Source organism: Heterodontus francisci, chromosome 13 (assembly GCF_036365525.1).
Source record: "Heterodontus francisci isolate sHetFra1 chromosome 13, sHetFra1.hap1, whole genome shotgun sequence".
Lineage (NCBI taxonomy): Eukaryota > Metazoa > Chordata > Chondrichthyes > Heterodontiformes > Heterodontidae > Heterodontus > Heterodontus francisci.
In genome coordinates this window covers 23,621,645-23,639,438 of record NC_090383.1, presented here as the reverse complement: position 1 = coordinate 23,639,438, position 17,794 = coordinate 23,621,645, and the positions used below count along the sequence as shown (strand labels likewise).

Below are 17,794 nucleotides of genomic sequence, written 5' to 3'. Positions count from 1 at the left end.
ACCTTGTATCCAGGAATATTTAACACCCAGTCCTGCCCTTCTTGGAACCAGGTTCCTGTTATAACCACAACATCATACTTCCACATGGCAATCTACGCCTGTACCTCACCAGTCTTATTAACCACACTCCGTGCATTTGCATACATGCTGATTAACTCTGATTCAGATTTTATTACTTTCTCCCTTACTCTGACCCCACCTAATAACTTACTGTTCCGTACTCTGTCTATTATTGTCAGTTCTTGTATCTTCCATTTTCTATTTAATTTCGATTTAGAAAACTCTCTAAACCTGCAGCCATCCCATAACCACTGTTTTAGTGATGATCATTACGGCATAGTCAGGAGATCCAAGCAGAACTCAAGTCAGAAGAATATCTAGATAAGAGGCATGAATATCTACCCTCAGCATCAATTAAATGAATCATAACAGGACTAGAACAGGTATGTATGTTTGCAGGCTGGGTTGTGTAAAATGTACAGAAAAATGTGGAGAGAGAGTTTTTTTACATGTTTCTCCCCAGTTTCTCAGTTTCCACTATGCTGTGTATCATTCCCTCGCTGAGAGGTTGAGCAGAGGACCTGTGTTCAGTATTTTTACCTCTGATACTCTTGATCTGGGATACTAGGAGATGTGATTTTTTTTTATGGGATGTGCGCATCGCTGGCACTGCATTTGTTGCCCATCTATAATTGCCTTTGAGAAGGTGGTGATGAGCCACCGTCTTGAACTGCTGCAATCCAAGTGGTGTAGCTACACCCACAATGCTGTTAGGGAGGGACTTCCAGGTTTTTGACCCAGTGGTTCCAGGTTTTTCACCCAAGTGGAGAGTATTTCATCACAGTCCTGACTCGAGCCTTGTTGATGGTGGACAGGCTTTGGAGAGGTTAGGAGTTGAGTTACTCGCTGCAGAATTCCCAGCTCTTGTAGCCACAAGTATTTATATGGCCACTCCAGTTCAATTTCTGGTCAATGGAAACTGAGAAACTGGGGAGAACATTTTTCTGTACATTTTACACAACCCAGTCTGCAAACATACATACCTATTCTAGTCCTGTTATGATTCATTTAATGAAGTGAAGGGCAGCAATATATTGCAAGTCAGGATGGTGTGTAGCTTGGAGGGGACCTTGCAGATGATGGTGTTCCCATGCATCTGCTGCCCTTGTATTTCTAGGTGGTAGAGATTGCAGGTTTGGAAGATACTGTCAAAGGAGGCTTGACGAGCTGCTGCAGTGCATCTTGTAGATGGTAGACACAGTTGCCACGTGCGCTGGTGGTGGAGGAAGTTGAAGGTGGGTGTTGAGTGCCGATCAAATGGGCTGATTTGTCCTGGATGGTGTTGAGCTTCTTGAGTGTTGTTACAGCTGCATTCATCCAGGCAAGTGGAGAGTATTCCATCACAGTCATGACTTGAGCCTTGTTGATGGTGGACAGGCTTTCGAGAGGTTAGGAGTTGAGTTACTCGCTGCAGAATTCCCAGCTCTTGTAGCCACAGTATTTATATGGCTGGTCTCGTTCAATTTCTAGTCGATGGTAACCCCCAGGATGTTGATGATGAGAGATTCGGCGATGGTAATTTTTTTTTTATTCGTTCATGGGATGTGGGTGTCGCTGGCTAAGACAGCATTTGTTGCCCATCCCTAATTGCCCTTGAGAAGGTGGTGGTGAGCCACCTTCTTGAACTGCTGCAGTCCATGTGGGATAGGTACACCCACAGTGCTGTTAGGAAGGGAGTTCCAGGATTTTGACCCAGCGACAGAGATGGAATGGTGATATAGTTCCAAGTCCACATGGTGTGTGGCTTGGAGGGGAACTTGCAGGTGGTGGTGTTCCCATGCATCTGCTGCCCATGTCCTTCTAGGTGGTAGAGGTTGCAGGTTTGGGAGGTGCTGTTTAAGGAGCCTTGGTGAGTTGCTGCAGTGCAGCTTGTAGATGGTACACACTGCCGTTGAACATCAGGGGGAGATGGTTAGTTTCTATCTTGTTGGAGATGGCCATTTCCTGGCACTTGTGTGGCATGAATGTTACTTGCCACTTATCAGCCCAACCTGAATGTTGGTCAGGTCTTGCTGCATGCAGGCACGGACTGCTTCAGTATCTGAAAAGGTGTGAATGATACTGAACACTGTGCCATCATCAGCGAACATGCCCACTTCTGACCTTATGATGCAGAGAAGGTCATTGATGAAGCAGCTGAAGATGGTAGGGCCTAGGACAGTACCCTGAGGAACCCCTGTACTGATATTCAGGTGCTGAGATGATTTGGCCTCCAACAACCACAGCCATCTTCCTTTATGCTAGGTGTGACTCCAACCACTGGAAGTTTTCCCCGATTCCCATTTTCAATTTTGTTAGAGCTCCTTGAGGCCACACTAGAGGAATGGTAGCATATTGATAATGTTACTGAATTAGTGGTTCAGAGGCCTGGATGAATGCTCCAGAACACAAGTTCAAATCCCACCACGGCAGCTGTTGGAACTTAAATTCAATTAATTAGATAAATCTGGAGTAAAATGCGAGTCTCAGTAATGGTGACCATGAAGCTACCGGATTGTCATTAAAACCCCATCTGGTTCATTACGTCCTTTAGGGAAGGAAGTCTGCCATCCTTACCCGGTCTGGCCTACACATGACTCCAGATCCACAGCAATATAGTTGACCCTTAACTGCCCTCTGAAATGACCTAGCAAGCCACTCGGTTATATCAAACTGCTACAGAAAAGTTGAAAATGAATAAAATCGGACAAAGACCAGCATTGACCTATGCACTGGAAGCAACAAAGGCACCCCTTGCCCAGTCAACCCTGCAAAGTCTGCCTTACTATTAACTGGGGACTATGCCAAAATTAGGAGACCTGACCCACAGACTATTCAAGCAACAGCCTGACATAGTCATACTCATGGAATCATACCTTACAACCATTGTCCGATTCTCCTCCATCACCGTCCTGCTGACAGGACAGACCCACCAGAGGTGGCGGCACAGTGGTATACAGTCGGAGGGAGTGGCCCTGGGAGTCCTCAACATTGACTCTGGACCTCATTACATCTCATGGCATCAGGACAACCTCTAGCAAGGAAACATCCTGCTGACCCTACCACCCACCCCGCGGCTGATGAATCAGTCCTCCTCCATGTTGAACACTACTTAGAAGAAGCACTGAGGGGTAGCAAGAGCACAGAATGTACTCTGTGTGGGGAAACTTCAATGCCCATCACCAAGAGTGGCTCAGTAGCATCACTACTAACTGAGCTGGCCAAGTCCTGAAGTCCATATCTGCTACACTGGGCCTGCGGCAAGTGGTGAGAGAACTGAGGGAAAAACGTACTTGACCTTGCCCCCGCCAATCTACCGATTGCAGATGCATCTGTTAAAGACAATATTGGTAGAATGACCACCGCACAGTCCCTGTGGAGATGAAGACCCATCCTCACACTGAGGATATCCTTAATTGTGTTGTGTAGCACTATCACCATGCTAAATGGGATAGATTCAGAACAGATCTAACAGTTCAAAATGGGGCCTCCATGAGGCGCCAAGGGCCATCAGCAGTAGCTGAATTATATTCAACCACAATCTTTAACCTCATGGCCTGACATATCCCTCATTCTACCATTGCCATTGAGCCAGGGGTACAATGCAGGACGGCATGCCAGGAGAAGTACCAGGCATACCTAAAAATGAGATGTCAACCTGGTGATGCTACAGCACAGCACTACATGCATGTTAAATAGCAGAAGCAGCATGCGATAGACAGAGTTAAGTGATCCCACAACCAACAAATCAGATCAAAGCTCTGCAGTCATGCCACATCCAGCCATGAATGGTGGTGGACAATTAAACAACTAACTGGAGGAGGAGGCTCCAAAAATATCCCCATCGTCAATGATGGGGGAGCCCAGCAAGTCAGTGCAAAAGACCAGGCTGAGGCATTTGCAACCATTTTCAGCCAGAACTGCCGAGTGGTTGATCCATCTTGGCCTCCTCCTGAGATGCCAGTCTTCAGCCAATTCAATTCACTCCACGTGATATCAAGAAATGGCTGAAGGCACTGGATACAGCTTAGGCTATGGGCCTTGACAACATCCCGGCTGTAGTACTGAAGACATGCTCAAGAACCAGCAGTGTACCTAGCCAAGCTATTCCACTACAGCTACAACACTAGCATTTACCAGACAATGTGGAAAATTACCCAGGTATGTCCTGTCCACAAAAAGCAGGACAAATCCAATCCTGTCAATTACAGTCCATCAGCCTACTCTCAATCATCAGCAAAGTGATGGAAGGTGTCATTGACAGTGCTATCAGGTGGCATTTACTCAACAATAACCTGCTTGTCACAATGGTGATGGTTAACTTGCCCTCTAATTTTAAGTTGCTTATCTCAACTGTCAATCGTGGCTCAATGGTAGCACTCTTGCCTGTGAGGCAAAAGGTGGTGGGTTCCCATCATATTTAAAAGTCTTAACCACAAAATCCAAGTTTACACTCCTTATGGATTACTGAGAGAGTGCTACACTGTTGGAGGTGCTCCTTTCAGAGAAGACATTAAAGCAAGGCTCCGTCTGCCTTCTCGGAGATGTAAAAGATCCTATGGCACTATACGAAGATCAGGGTAGTTCTCCCTGGTGTCCTAGCCAGTATTTATCCCTCAACCAACATCACTAAAACAGATTATCTGGTCATTATCTGATTGCTGTTTGTGGAATTTTACTGTGCGCAAATTAGCTACTGTGTTTCCTACATTACAACAGTGATTACATTTCATAAGTACTTAATTGGCTATAAAGCACTTTGGAAAATCGTGAGAACTTGAAAGGCTTTATATGAATGCATGTCTTTCCTTTGTTTCTCTCTCATCTTGCCTATGAGGCACAGCTCCTGCTCCCTCGACCCCTTTTCAATAATCTCCTGGGCCCAGTGCTAGTTAACACTGTAAATGAATCGCTCCCCTCAAATACTGTTTCCCCCTCCCTTTCAAAGCCAGTCATCATTCTTTTCTCTTCAATGCCTCCATCCTGACAAACAACTGCATTATCTACATCATCTACAACCTCCCTTTCCTCTGTGAATATGATGGTGTCTCCTGAATCTGTGTCTTCTGCAATTCCCTGTTTGAATCCTTCCCAACAGGTTTCTGCTGTTCTACACTACCGGAATGACCTTCACAGTCATCAATAACATCCTTTGTGATCGTAGATCCCGCCTCATCTTCCTTGACCTCTCTGCAGCCTTCGCTATAATTGCCTCTTCTCTGTCGTCCAGCTTGGAGGGACTGCTCTCACTTATGATCATAGCCAGAACATCTGTAGCAATAGCCTCTCTTCTCCTGTACCGTGCTTGCCCCCATCCCCCAAAATCTCATCTCTGGAACCCTCCCTAAGGATCTCGTTTAGTTCGTTCCTCTTCCTCCTGCCCCTTGGCACCATCATCTGCAGACGGTGTCAGCTTTCTATGTGTATGCTGATGGCACCCAGATTTACCTCTTCACCACCTCCCACAATCTCTCTAGTCCATCTGTGCTGTCACATTACTTGTCTGACATTCATTTTCCTTAGGTATCTCACCTGCATGAAATTTTGTTTTCTATGTGAAGGTGCTACATAAATGCAAGTTGATTGATTGTTGTCCCTTTACTAAATAAAATTAGGACGATTCCTCATTAGCTCAGATTGGGAACATATGTGAAGAACTGAAGCAGTTGATTTAGATTCAGGATCTTATCCAGTTTTTATTTTTAGAAACTACATGACATTAATTGTTGTAGAAACAAGAAAATACAATTCAGCACATTAGCTCAGTCATTCATCCAGTTCCAGTTTTGGAACCAAATCTGCTTATTTTTGACCTTTTAAAGTCCAAATCCCTTTACTCCCTGCTGAAATTGAAACCTGTGAAGTTCCCCTTTGAATGCTTCCAGTAGATCACAGTTGTTCAGTTGATCTGGTTGTGTGGATATTGAGGCATTTTCTGACTGATTCTTACAAACAACAAAAACTAAAATTCATTTGTTTGTTATAGGTCTTATAAATGCTTGCCGTAGTGCCATGAGCATTTATTATTTATTGATGCATCAAAATAATAGCACCTGATCTGGCTTAAATCTGAATTTTTGCAGCTTAACAATGGTGTGTTGATGCTGTACTAAACAAAGTCTAGCTTGTTTAGGTTGATTTTTACTGCCTGTAAATATATGCTACTGCTCAGCTGGGAAACAAAAGACCAGAAAAAAATCAGTGTTTGCTATTGAAAAGATGCCAGTGGTCTTCTGTAAAACTGGATCAGAACAATCAGGTCAAATGTGCTGATAGTACCATACTCCTTGTCATCTGGTTTAATTACAAGACAGTAGCTAAATCCTTTCTTTTTAAAACAGAACCAATCTTTGTAATTTATTTTCTCGTGCAAACTTCTTCAGCCTGGAGAGTAAGATGATCTGGATCTTGGTTGTTTCAGTGACCTGATGGAATCGCGATGATTTTGCAAGCAGGGCACACTGTGCGGTGTCAATTTTTCCATTCGCTGAGGCAAACCAATTTGGTTTAGTACTGTCGTCTGTACAGCAGCCTGGGGTATGCATTGATGAAAGTCACCCAAATGAGGAAAGTGACTTTTTAGGATTCCTTTTTTTGTATTCATTGCTGTGAGGGATTTGAGTGCACGAGGAATGGAACACCTTTTATTTTGGTACCCAATGGCAGCAACATAAAGTTTAAGATCAAATATAATGCAATGTCAAACTCCCTCCACTTTCCTTCAATAGCATGCCACTTCAGAAGACTGTCTCCTCCTCCTGTTGTGATATTTTCCCATACCACCTGTTCTGCGGCCTCGAGGGGTGAAATGTTCTATTTGCTGCCAAGATTTTTGTTGTGCCCAGTGGAACTGTATGGAAACTACCCAAACTAATTTCCTGGAGGATGTTTGCAGTTGGTAGCCAGAGGAGACTGCAGTCAGCACTGGATTTAAGCCAAGATTCCAGAGGTCAAAGGCTGTTGTACCACTCAATTTGGATTTGTGGTTTAAATCCAACCTAAACTGATGTGAGGAAAAATGGCTTTTGAGTGATAGATAGCCCTGGTGTTTGAACTGTTGACTTTCAAATCTAAAATCCAGTTCTCCATTGTTCACGTTATTGGGCAATCACTCCCAGGTGCATTCACAGATCAGCCAGTTATGTGCGTGTTGTTCAGGGCAGTGGTGAAATACCTATGTTACAATCAGGAGTGTGAATCCAGGGCTGCTTGCTGCATGAATTTACCTGTGGTAATATAAAATTTTCAGATTTCAGATAATTTTACTGCAGCATGGTGTATCCTACAGTGAGAAGGAAGAAAAGCTCACTGAAGGCCCTTTTGATCTGCCGCAGGTATACTTCCTCTCAGCTATTTGTGCAGTCATAGAGTATAATCACAGCTGTGGCTGAAGCAGAGATCGTGGTCCTGTAGTGAGAAAGGGGAAAATAGGATTAAAATGAAGTATTAAGATAATTCCTACAATTTGAGTCTACTAGTTACTAAATTCTATAATCAGCAGTCACATTTATTTCGTAAAAAATGTATTTCTTCAGTGAAAGGCAGTGGTCTGTATAGAACACTAATCCACTCTATGTTTACTGATAGGCACACCGTTCCTGCCAGTCTATGGAAGGAAGCTCAGGGAAAGGACCAGACATGGTATGAAGGAACCTTAGCATCAGGCTACCCTATCATTCTTTATTTCCACGGTAATGCAGGCACCAGGTAAGGAGCGGGATAATATTTTTAAACCATGAATGTTCACTTCTTTTTAATTTTGTCCTTGAACACAGCCTCCTGTTGCTACATTTAATTTTCCAACCAGAGGAGGAAAGGAATGAGTAGGATAGAATCTTTTTGATTAACCAGGGCCATGCAAGAAAGGGATAAAAATGACTGTGTTGATGCTATATACATTTAATTAACACTTTTAACACCAGAAAACATCAAGGTGGTTGCATGAGGTATTAGGACAGGTGACCAAAAGCTTGGTCAAAGAGGTAGGTTTTAAGGAGTGGCTTAAAGGAAAAGCGAGAGGTTTAGGGAGGGAATTGCAGAGCTTGGGACCTTGGCTGCTGATGGCATGACTGCCAATGGTGGAGTGAAGACAACTGGGATGTGCAGGAGGCCAGAATTGGAGGAGCATAGAGATTTCGGAGGGTTGTAGGGCTGGAGGAGGTTACATAGATATGGAGGGGCGATGCCATGAAGGGAATTGAAAGCAAGGATGAGAATTTTAAAATTGCAGTAATACTTGCACAACACACTTAATAAATATAACATAACAAACCTTGTTTTAAAAACTGCAGATGCAATTCACTATTCTTAGAGTCAAAAAATAGGAACAACCATGGGAAGATTTCCTGATTATTATTTATAGCTAAATCATAAATGTGGCGTAAAAAAAAGTTTACCATTACATTACAAATAACAAACAATAGAAAGCTTCCCCACAGAGTAGCAAGATTTTGTCTTTTATGCAGGAGAGAGAAGAGAACTTGACGTTTTTTTAAAGAAACCTTTATTCAGCAACTTGTAGTTCAGCTGAGTCCAAAGAAAATAATCCATCATAACTTGTAGTTGGTAAGAAGAATGGTATGGAGTTAGTCATGGGATCAGTCAATTGCAATAGTGAAGTTTCTCTCGGTACATTCAGCACCTATACTACTTCTAGTTCTAATCTGTTTCATGGAGTGAGATGGGTTTCTACCATGTAAGTCTTAGTCCTTAGCAATATAAATGCATCATTTATTCAAGTTGCACTTACAGATAGATAGATCTGTTATTCTATATTGGATAATCACCTAGGGGCATTGTTCCATTAAAAACTTCATGCTGTGCAAAAGCTCCCCCACTGTGTAATGTACAAGTCCTGTTTTTGAACTTTCCATTATTTAACGTAAGAAATAGGAGCAGGAGTACGCCATATGGCCCCTTGAGCCTGCTCCACCATTCAGTACAATCACGGCTGATCTGATTTTGGCCTTAACTCCATTTTCCTGTCTAACCCCCATAACCATTTACTCCCTTGCAGATCAAAAATTTGTCTAGCCCAGCCTTGAATATATTCAATGATCCAGCCTCCACTTCTCTCTGGGGTAAAGAATTCCAACGATTAACGACCCTCTGAAAAGAAACTCCTCCTGATCTCTTTCTTAAATGGGTGACCCCTTATTTTGAAACTGTGCCCCCCAATTCTGGATTTCCCCCACGAGGGGAAACATCTTCCCAGCAGCTACCCTGTCAAACCCCTTAGGATCTTATATGTTTCAGTAAGATCACCTCTGATTCTTCTAAACTTCAATGAGTATAGGCCTAACCCACTCAACCTTTTCTCATAAAACAACCCCTTCAGCCCCGAATCAACCTAGTAAACCTTCTCTGAATTGCCTCTAATGAAAGTATATCCCTCCTTTAAATAAGGAGACCAAAACTGTATGCAGTACTCTAGGTGTGCTCTCACCAATACCCTCTACAGTTGTAGCAAGACTTTCCTACTTTTATACTCCATCCTCCTTGCAATAAAGGTCAACATTCCATTTGCCTTCCTAATTACTTGTTATACCTGCATGCTTACTTTGTGATTCATATTCAAGGACACCCAGATATCTCTGTACTGCAAAATTCTGCAGTCTCACTCCTCCCATTTAAATAATCTGCTTTTCTACTTTTCCACCAAAGTGGGCAACCCCATTTCCTACATTATACTCCATCTGCTAAATTTTTGCCCACTCACTTAACCTATCTATATCCCTTTGCAGACTCTGTGTCCGCTTCACAACTTGCTTTCCTATCTTTGTATCGTCCGCAAATTTGGCTACAATACACTTCGTTGCTTCATCCAAGTCATCAATATAGATCGTAAATAGTGGAGGCCCCAGCACCGATCCCTGTAGCACCCCACTAGTTACAGTTTGCCAACCTGAAAATGACCCATTTATCCCGACTCTCTTTACTGTTAGTTAGGCAATCCTCTACCCATGCTAATATATTACCCCCAACACCATGAGCTCTTATCTTGTACAGTAATCTTTTATGTGGCACCTTATTGAATTCCTTTTGGAAATCTAAATGCGCTACAGCTACAGGTTCCCCTTTTCCACCCTGCTCATTAACATCCTCAAAAAAACTCTAAATAAATTTGTCAAACACGATTTTCCTTTCACAAAACCATGTTGACTTTGCTTGATTGTATTATGATTTTCCTAAATGTTCTGCTGCTACTTTCTTTTCTGCACAGTGGCGCAGTGGTTAGCACCGCAGCCTCACAGCTCCAGCGACCCGGGTTCAATTCTGGGTACTGCCTGTGTGGAGTTTGCAAGTTCTCCCTGTGTCTGCGTGGGTTTCCTCCGGGTGCTCCGGTTTCCTCCCACATGCCAAAGACTTGCTGGTTGATAGGTTAATTGGCCATTATAAATTGCCCCTAGTATAGGTAGGTGTAAGGGAAATATAGGGACAGGTGAGGATGTGGTATGAATATGGAATTAGTGTAGGATTAGTATAAATGGGTGGTTGATGGTCGGCACAGACTCAGTGGGCCGAAGGGCCTGTTTCAGTGCTGTATCTCTAAACTAAACTAAACTAAACTAATGGATTCCAACATTTTCCCCAATGACAGATGTTAGGCTAACTGCTTATAGTTTTCTGCTTTCTGGCTCTCTCCTTCTTGAAGAGAGGTGTTACATTTATGGTTTTCCAATCTGCTGAAATTTTGGAAGATTGCAACCAATGCATCTATTATCTCTGCAGCCACTTCTTTTAAGACCCTAAAATTCATGCCATCAGGTCCAGGGGACTTGTCAGCCTTTAGTCCCATTAGTTTTCCTAGTACTTTTTCTCTAGTGATAGGAGGGAGGAAATTAAAACTTTTTGCCCCTTGATTTTCTACTATTCTTGAGATTTTTTTGTGTCTTCCATGAAGACAGATTCAAAATACTTGTTCAAAGTCTTTGCCATTTCCTTGTTTCCCATTATAATTTCTCCAGTCTTATCTGTTGTATATTGTTGTAGCGTAGATAGAGCATTGTTCACAAAGGTCCTGTGGTCTTAGTATGGCTAAAGAATAACTCATTTATTAAATATATATTACTATTTACGCTCTGCACAAGCCTGTCCAGTTAGCATCCCTCATGCTGTTTCTAGCTTCTTCCAAGCCTGTTACCCATGTGACTGTTACATCATCAACACTAAAGTGGGGGGGGGGGGGTTCTCACTGTCTCAAACATTAACCCTTTCAGACCCTTATACTACATCTCCAGGTTTTTACATTTTGACTTTACATCCTACCCCATCTCCCCCAAGTCTGACATCACAGATTCAATCTGTCTGGAGGCTTCACAACTCTCCCCGATCATGTTCTCGTCAGACTTGGAAGATCAGTAATCTTTCTTGAAAGTCTTGATCGACGACTTGGATGGCCTTGATTAAGGTTTGTAGTATCCTTTTGTCTCTGGATCACCATCTGGTTCGTCCAGATAAATGATTGAGTTTGCTTTTGAGGATCGGGGTAATGTTTCTCTTATTTCATCATATAGTACCCTCTGCAGTGCATATTAGATACGATGTGATAATTTTTATCTTTTTGGATGAAAACACTTTCCCGCTCTAGGTCTTGTTCCATATCTTCTAGCCTTCCTTTAGCGTAGGTAAGTTTCTGGCACAAAATCTTATTGTAATTGTGAGCTTGTAGTTTCCTATAGGGCTTCTCTTTATCTTGGACTTTTTGGTAGTCTTTGTCTAGCCCCAGAAGTAGTTTGAGACAGAATGGGAAGTTTTTGTCTTCCTGCACATCAACAGCTCAGAAGTTGATAGTCCACACAACAACGGTGTAGATCAATAATATAAAAGTGAGGTTGGAAAATCTTCATTCTTCAACAACTTTATGGTTCTTGCTTCTCTTTTGGCTTCACTGTTCGAATGAGGATATCATGGTGAGCTCATGAGATGTTCAATTCCCCATTTTCTCACAAACAGTGAAGTATTAATTTGCAAACTGTGGTCCATTGTCTGACGTAACTTCATCAGGGATACCATGCGTTGCAAAGTTCTCCTGCAAAGCAAAAACAACAGATTCTGTTATTATGGAGTACAACCTTTTCACTTTAATCCATCTTGAGAAATAAATTGATTATGATCATGTAGGATTTTCCTTTGTGCATAAATAAATCCATCTCTGGATGTTCCTACAGTCTGGTTGGAAATTGTGTCATAATCAGAGGTTCTCTCTGCTTTGACCTATGTATTGCACTTCAGGATCATGTTTTCTATATCTTTGGATATTCCTAGCCACCACACGGATGACTGAGCCTGTGCTCTGCACTTCATTATGCCCATGTGGCCCTGATGCAGATGTTCCAAGATATCCAATCTGAGTGAGCTCGGAATGACCAGCCTGTTATTAAACACCAGCAAGTATCAATGATAATGAAGTGTTTTTTATATTCACGGAAAATTTTCATTATGTTACCACTAGGATGTTCCTGTGCCATCTCTGTGTGCAGTACTGCCCTATCGGAATACTTACGTCACCACTCTTTCAGGTGTGACAAATTTCTTGCAGTTTCTGCATTCTTGCCGGCCATTGTTGTGCAGTATATTTTAACTATGACTCTCGTCCATAAAGCTCACATCCTGTGTAGTTGGATGGTCTGCCATTGCTCTTAATAGTGCATCAGCAGAAGTTTGCATCTTTCCCCGAACATGTATGGTCTCGTATGTATATCTTGTCAATCTTAACCGGAATCTCTGAATTCTTGGAGGCATTTTTGTGATCTCCTTATCATCCAGTAAGGAAACTAAAGGTTTGTGATCTGTCTCAATGACGACTTTCAATCCAATAATGTAATCAGGGAACTTCTTGCAAGCGCACGTGACTGCGAGTATATCTTTTTCAATAACAGCATACATTGTCTCAGTCTCAGACAAAGCTCCAGATGCATAGTAGACAACCATCAGGCAGTTGTTGGAAAAGGACTGCCCCTAACCCTGTGGATGATGTGTCTGCAGCAATCGTTGTTGGTAGATTAGGGTTATAGTGTGCTAAGATGTCAGGTGATATGAGCTCTTGATGTGAACTCCAGCACCACGCTTGATTTTTTTTCAAGAGTTGTCTTAATGGCTCTGTTACCTGCACTAACTGAGGTAAAAAAAAAATTGTCTAACTGCTTCACCATTCCAAGGAATCTTTAATCTGTTGGACAGAAGTGGGAATAGGGAATTCACTAATGGCTCTCGTCTTTTGTAGGTCTGCCATTATGCCCTTACTACTGCTTATTATGTGTCCCAAGGAACGAATTGATGTTTGACAATCACACTTCATTAAGTGTCAGCCCTTCTTCTTGAAGACGATGCAGAACTGTTCGAACCCTCTAGTCATGTTCTTCTACAGATTGCCCATGTACTAGGATGTCGTTCATAATACAAATAACACCTTTCAGACATTGTAAAAATGTTTGACGTGGTTTGTTGGAAAATTTCTGGTGCCGAAGTTATAGTGAATAGTAGTGATTGAAACTAAATGTTGTCAGTAATCTTGACTTCTCATCCAAAGGAACCTGCCAAAAGCCACCATGTGTCAAATTTAGTAAACATTATGCTTTTGGATAATTTTGCCAAGCTTTCGTCTACTGAGGGCATTGGATAAATTTCTCTCCCCACCTCTTTGTTAAGCTGCATTAAATTCACACAGATAAGAGTTCCGTTTGGTTTTAAAACCATAGTCGAACACCACTCTGTTGGTTTCGTAACAGGAGAACTGACTCCCATCCTGGTCATCTCTTTCAGCTGATTTTGAACTTGGTTCATCAACAGCTATGGTATTTTTGAGTGTAAAGATACATCTTTTAGCGTAATTTTATACTCTCTCTTCAGCCTTCCTAGACACAAAAACTGTCTTGGATAGTCTGCTTGAAAGAGACTGTTTGACTCTGGCTGTTTGATTTCAGCCACCTTTGAGTAGATGTAGAACTAAGCATGCTTTTCTGCTTAACAGGGAAAGTTCTTGGTTTTCCAGAAGGTACAGGGTTTCAATAATCTGTCTTCCTCTATATTGGAATTGCTTGAAGCTTACCTGTCACCTTCAGTTGCATCCCTCCTGGACCATGCAACTGTGTGCCCACTGATTGTAACCAATGTCTCGCCAACCATGGCTCTTGGTCTGACAAGACTGTGACACTTGCACCTGTGTCCAACTTGAAGTTAGTAATGTGTCCATTAACATAGATGTCTGCAGTCCAAAATTGTTGATAGAGGACATCTCCTGGTTTATTTTCCTTTGGAAGTTGTTCCACTTCATTCATGGCTTTGTTTTGTAAATTTGAGAGAAGGTCTTGCTCTGGCACATCTTTCTGTAGTGGCCTGTCGTTTTGCAATTAAAGCATTCTGCTTTATTAGTAGGACACTGATCACGTCTGTGATTCTTTCTGGCTCCGTAGTGCTGGCACGGTTTCACTGTGTCTTGCGCCTTCTGGTCTGAGTGTACCTTCTTATCCGGAGACTGCTTTTCCATCCTGAGCTTCAGGAACTGAAAAGTCATCGAATGTTTTCTGATCCAAGGCCTCATTTCAGCCCGCAGAATGGCTGTTTTGTCTTCAGACTTCTGCCTGTCGCACCATCTGATTTACTTTTGAACATGAGGTCATTTTTTGACTGTAAGAGATCTGCTAAAGACTCATCAGCTATTTCCACTGCTTTTCAGTCCCTGATAACTCATACTTCAGTTCTCCATATTTGCAGAGCTCAGCCAATCTGTACAAATTGTTAATGAAAACATCCACGGATTTGTCTATCTTCTGGACTCTCATTAAAGTTTGCTGTTTCCTGAATCTTATCACTTCTTAAATTAAAATGTTTGTCGAATGCTTGTAACTCAAACTTGTTTGAAGCTTCATTTATGCCCTGCTTTGAGATCATGTCATCAGCAATTGCACCCATGGAGTATAATAGAGTATTAACTTGCTCAGCTTCTGATTTAGTATGTAGCTGAGAAGCTATTCTAAATCTTAGAAATCTATTTCTCCACAACCGACCAATTCTGTATTGGATTGAGTCCTTATGAATTCTGGGAGATTTCAGGCATCGTATATTTCAAATCCATTCTTTGCTGGACTTTTTTTGGGTGTTCCCCTTTAAGTTTTTTGTTGCTTTAATGGAGATGTCCCGGCTCTTATCAGAGGTTTCCTGCTCTTTATGGGAGTTCCCACTCTTTGCTTTTGCTTAGCGGTCTGCTCGAGTAATGGCTTCCAACTTTGGACCCACCCTTTGTAAGGGATCAACTTTTCTCCCCATTTCGCGGGCCCAGTGCACCTTTCTACAATGATTGTACCTTTTTCAAAAGGCTTCTCACCCAATCCCTGACTGTCGCTCGGTACTGTAACTCCCAGCCCGATCACTGGGCCTGGATTCTTCATGCAGACCACCACGTTTCTGTGGTGCATCTGAATGTCTGCACAGCTGACTCACTGACTGTCAGTGTCTTACATCTATGGAGCAGCTCTGGAGCTCTTCGCAGTCTCCCCACAAGATCTGCTATCTTCTTGGCGCAATTGTACGAGGTGAGGTAATCTTTGGTTGTTTTCACTGGTGTTGTAGTGCAGATTGAGTGTTGTTCACATTACCAGGTCTAAAGTAGCCTGTTCCCTGGTTGGTATTAGAACATATTGCTCTAAGAAACTGTCTCTAATACACTCCATGAACTCGCCCTCAACGCCACATTTGCCAATTTGATTTGTCCAATTGCTGACAATACAAAGGTAGGAAAGCAAGTTGTAAGGAGGACACAGAGTCTGCAAAGGGATATAGATAAGAAGTGAGTGGGCAGACATTTAGCAGGTGAAGTGTAATGTGGGAAAATAGGTTGTCCACTTGGTAAGAATAGAAAAGCAGAATATTATTTAAATGGAGAGAGACTGCAGAATGCTGTGGTACAGAGGGATCTGGGTGTCCTCGTACATGAATCAAAATTAGCATGCAGGTACAGCAAGTAATTAGGAATGCAAATGGAATGTTGGCCTTTATTGCAAAGAGGATGGAGTATAAAAGTAGGAAAGTCTGCTACAACTGTAGAAGGTATTGGCGAGACCACTGCATACAGTTTTGGTCTCCTTACTTGAGGGATATATTTTCATTGGAGGCAGTTCAGAGAAGGTTTACTAGGTTGATTCTGGGCCTGAAGGGGTTGTCTTATGAGGAAGGGTTGAGCTGTTTAGGCCTATACTCATTGGAGTTTAGAAGAATGAGAGGTGGTGTTATTGAAACAGAAGATTCTGAGGGGGTTTGACAGGGAGATGCTGAGAAGATGTTTCTCCTTGTGAGAAAGTCTAGAAATGGGGGACACAGTTTCAAAATAAGGGGTCTCCCATTTGGAGGAATTTCTTCTGAGTTGTTCGGAGGCTGAGTCATTGAATATATTCAAGGCTAAGTTAGACAAAATTTTGATCTACAAGGGAGTAAATGGTTATGGGGGCTGACAGGAAAGTGGAGTTAAGGTCACAATCAGATCAACCATGATCCTATTGAATGTCAGAGCAGGTTTGAGGGCCGAATGGCCTATTCCTGCTCAATTGATATGAATATTAAAATCACTCATTATTGCAGTATCCTTCTTACAAGCATCCATTATTTCTTCAGTTGTACTCCGTCCTACAGTGTGGCTACTGTTAGGGGGCATATAAACTACTTCCAGCAGTGACTTCTTTTGTTTGCTATTTATTATCTCCCCCCAAACTGATTCTACATTTTGATATTCTGAGCCAAGATCACTTCTCACTACTGTACTGATCTCATCCTTGATTAACAGAGCTACCCCACCTCCTTTTCCTTTTTCTTCCTATCCTTCCGAAATGACACATAACTTTGAATATTCAGTTTCCAGCCTTGGTCACTCTGTAAACGCGTCTCTTTGATGGCTATCATATCATACCCATTTATTACTATTTGTGCTATCAATTCATCCATCTTGTTATGAATGCTGTATGCATTCAGATAAAGAGCATATAATCCTGACTTTTTACCAATTTTCCCTACTTTGACCCTATTTGTTGGTGCACTCTTATTTTTGTACACTCTGTCCCTTCCTGTCACACTCTCGTTATCATTACCCATATCTCTGCCCTCCACTATTGCCTGTTCTTCCTCTAACTTTCCAAATCTCCCCTCATGTGAACCCTCCTCCCCCACTATTTAGTTTAAAGCCCTCATTATATGATTCGCCAGGACACTGGTCCCAGGGCGGTTCAAGTGAAGTCTGTCCCAACAGTACATCTCCCACTTTCCCCCGTACTGGTGTCAGTGCCCCATGAATCAAAACCCATTTCTCCCACACCAATCTTTGTGCCACACACTCAATTGATTTTATTTACCCTATGCCAACTTGCTTGTGGCTCAGGTAGTAATCCAGAGATTACCTTTATCGTTCTTTTTTAAATTTAGCCCCGAGCTGCACATACTCCCTTAGCAGAACCTCACTCTTAGTCCTACTTATGTTGTTTCTATCCACATGGAGCACGACAACTGGATTCTTCCCCTCCCACTCCAAGTTCCTCTTCAGCCCCAAGGGGATGTCCTTAACCCTGGCACCAGGCAGGCAACACAGCCTACAGGACTCATGCTCTCAGCTACAGTGAAAAGTGTCTAGCCCCCTAAACATACTGTCCCTACTACGACATTCCTTTTTATTCCCCCCACCTGAATGGCCCCCTGTACCACAGTGCTATGGTCAGTTTGCTCATCCTCCCTGCAGCCCCTGCTCTCATCCACACAGGCTGCAAGAACCTCA

The 17,794-nt window shown here is 42.5% G+C and overlaps 1 protein-coding gene across 1 annotated transcript in view; it reads left to right on the top strand.

The window, feature by feature from the left end:
* Nucleotides 1-17,794, top strand: part of abhd12 (abhydrolase domain containing 12, lysophospholipase) — a 177,492-nt gene that overhangs the window by 46,470 nt on the left and 113,228 nt on the right. The window contains exon 4 of the mRNA XM_068044525.1: nucleotides 7,627-7,746. Within this exon, the coding sequence (XP_067900626.1) occupies nucleotides 7,627-7,746 (120 nt within the window). The remainder of the gene's footprint in view (nucleotides 1-7,626; nucleotides 7,747-17,794) is intronic.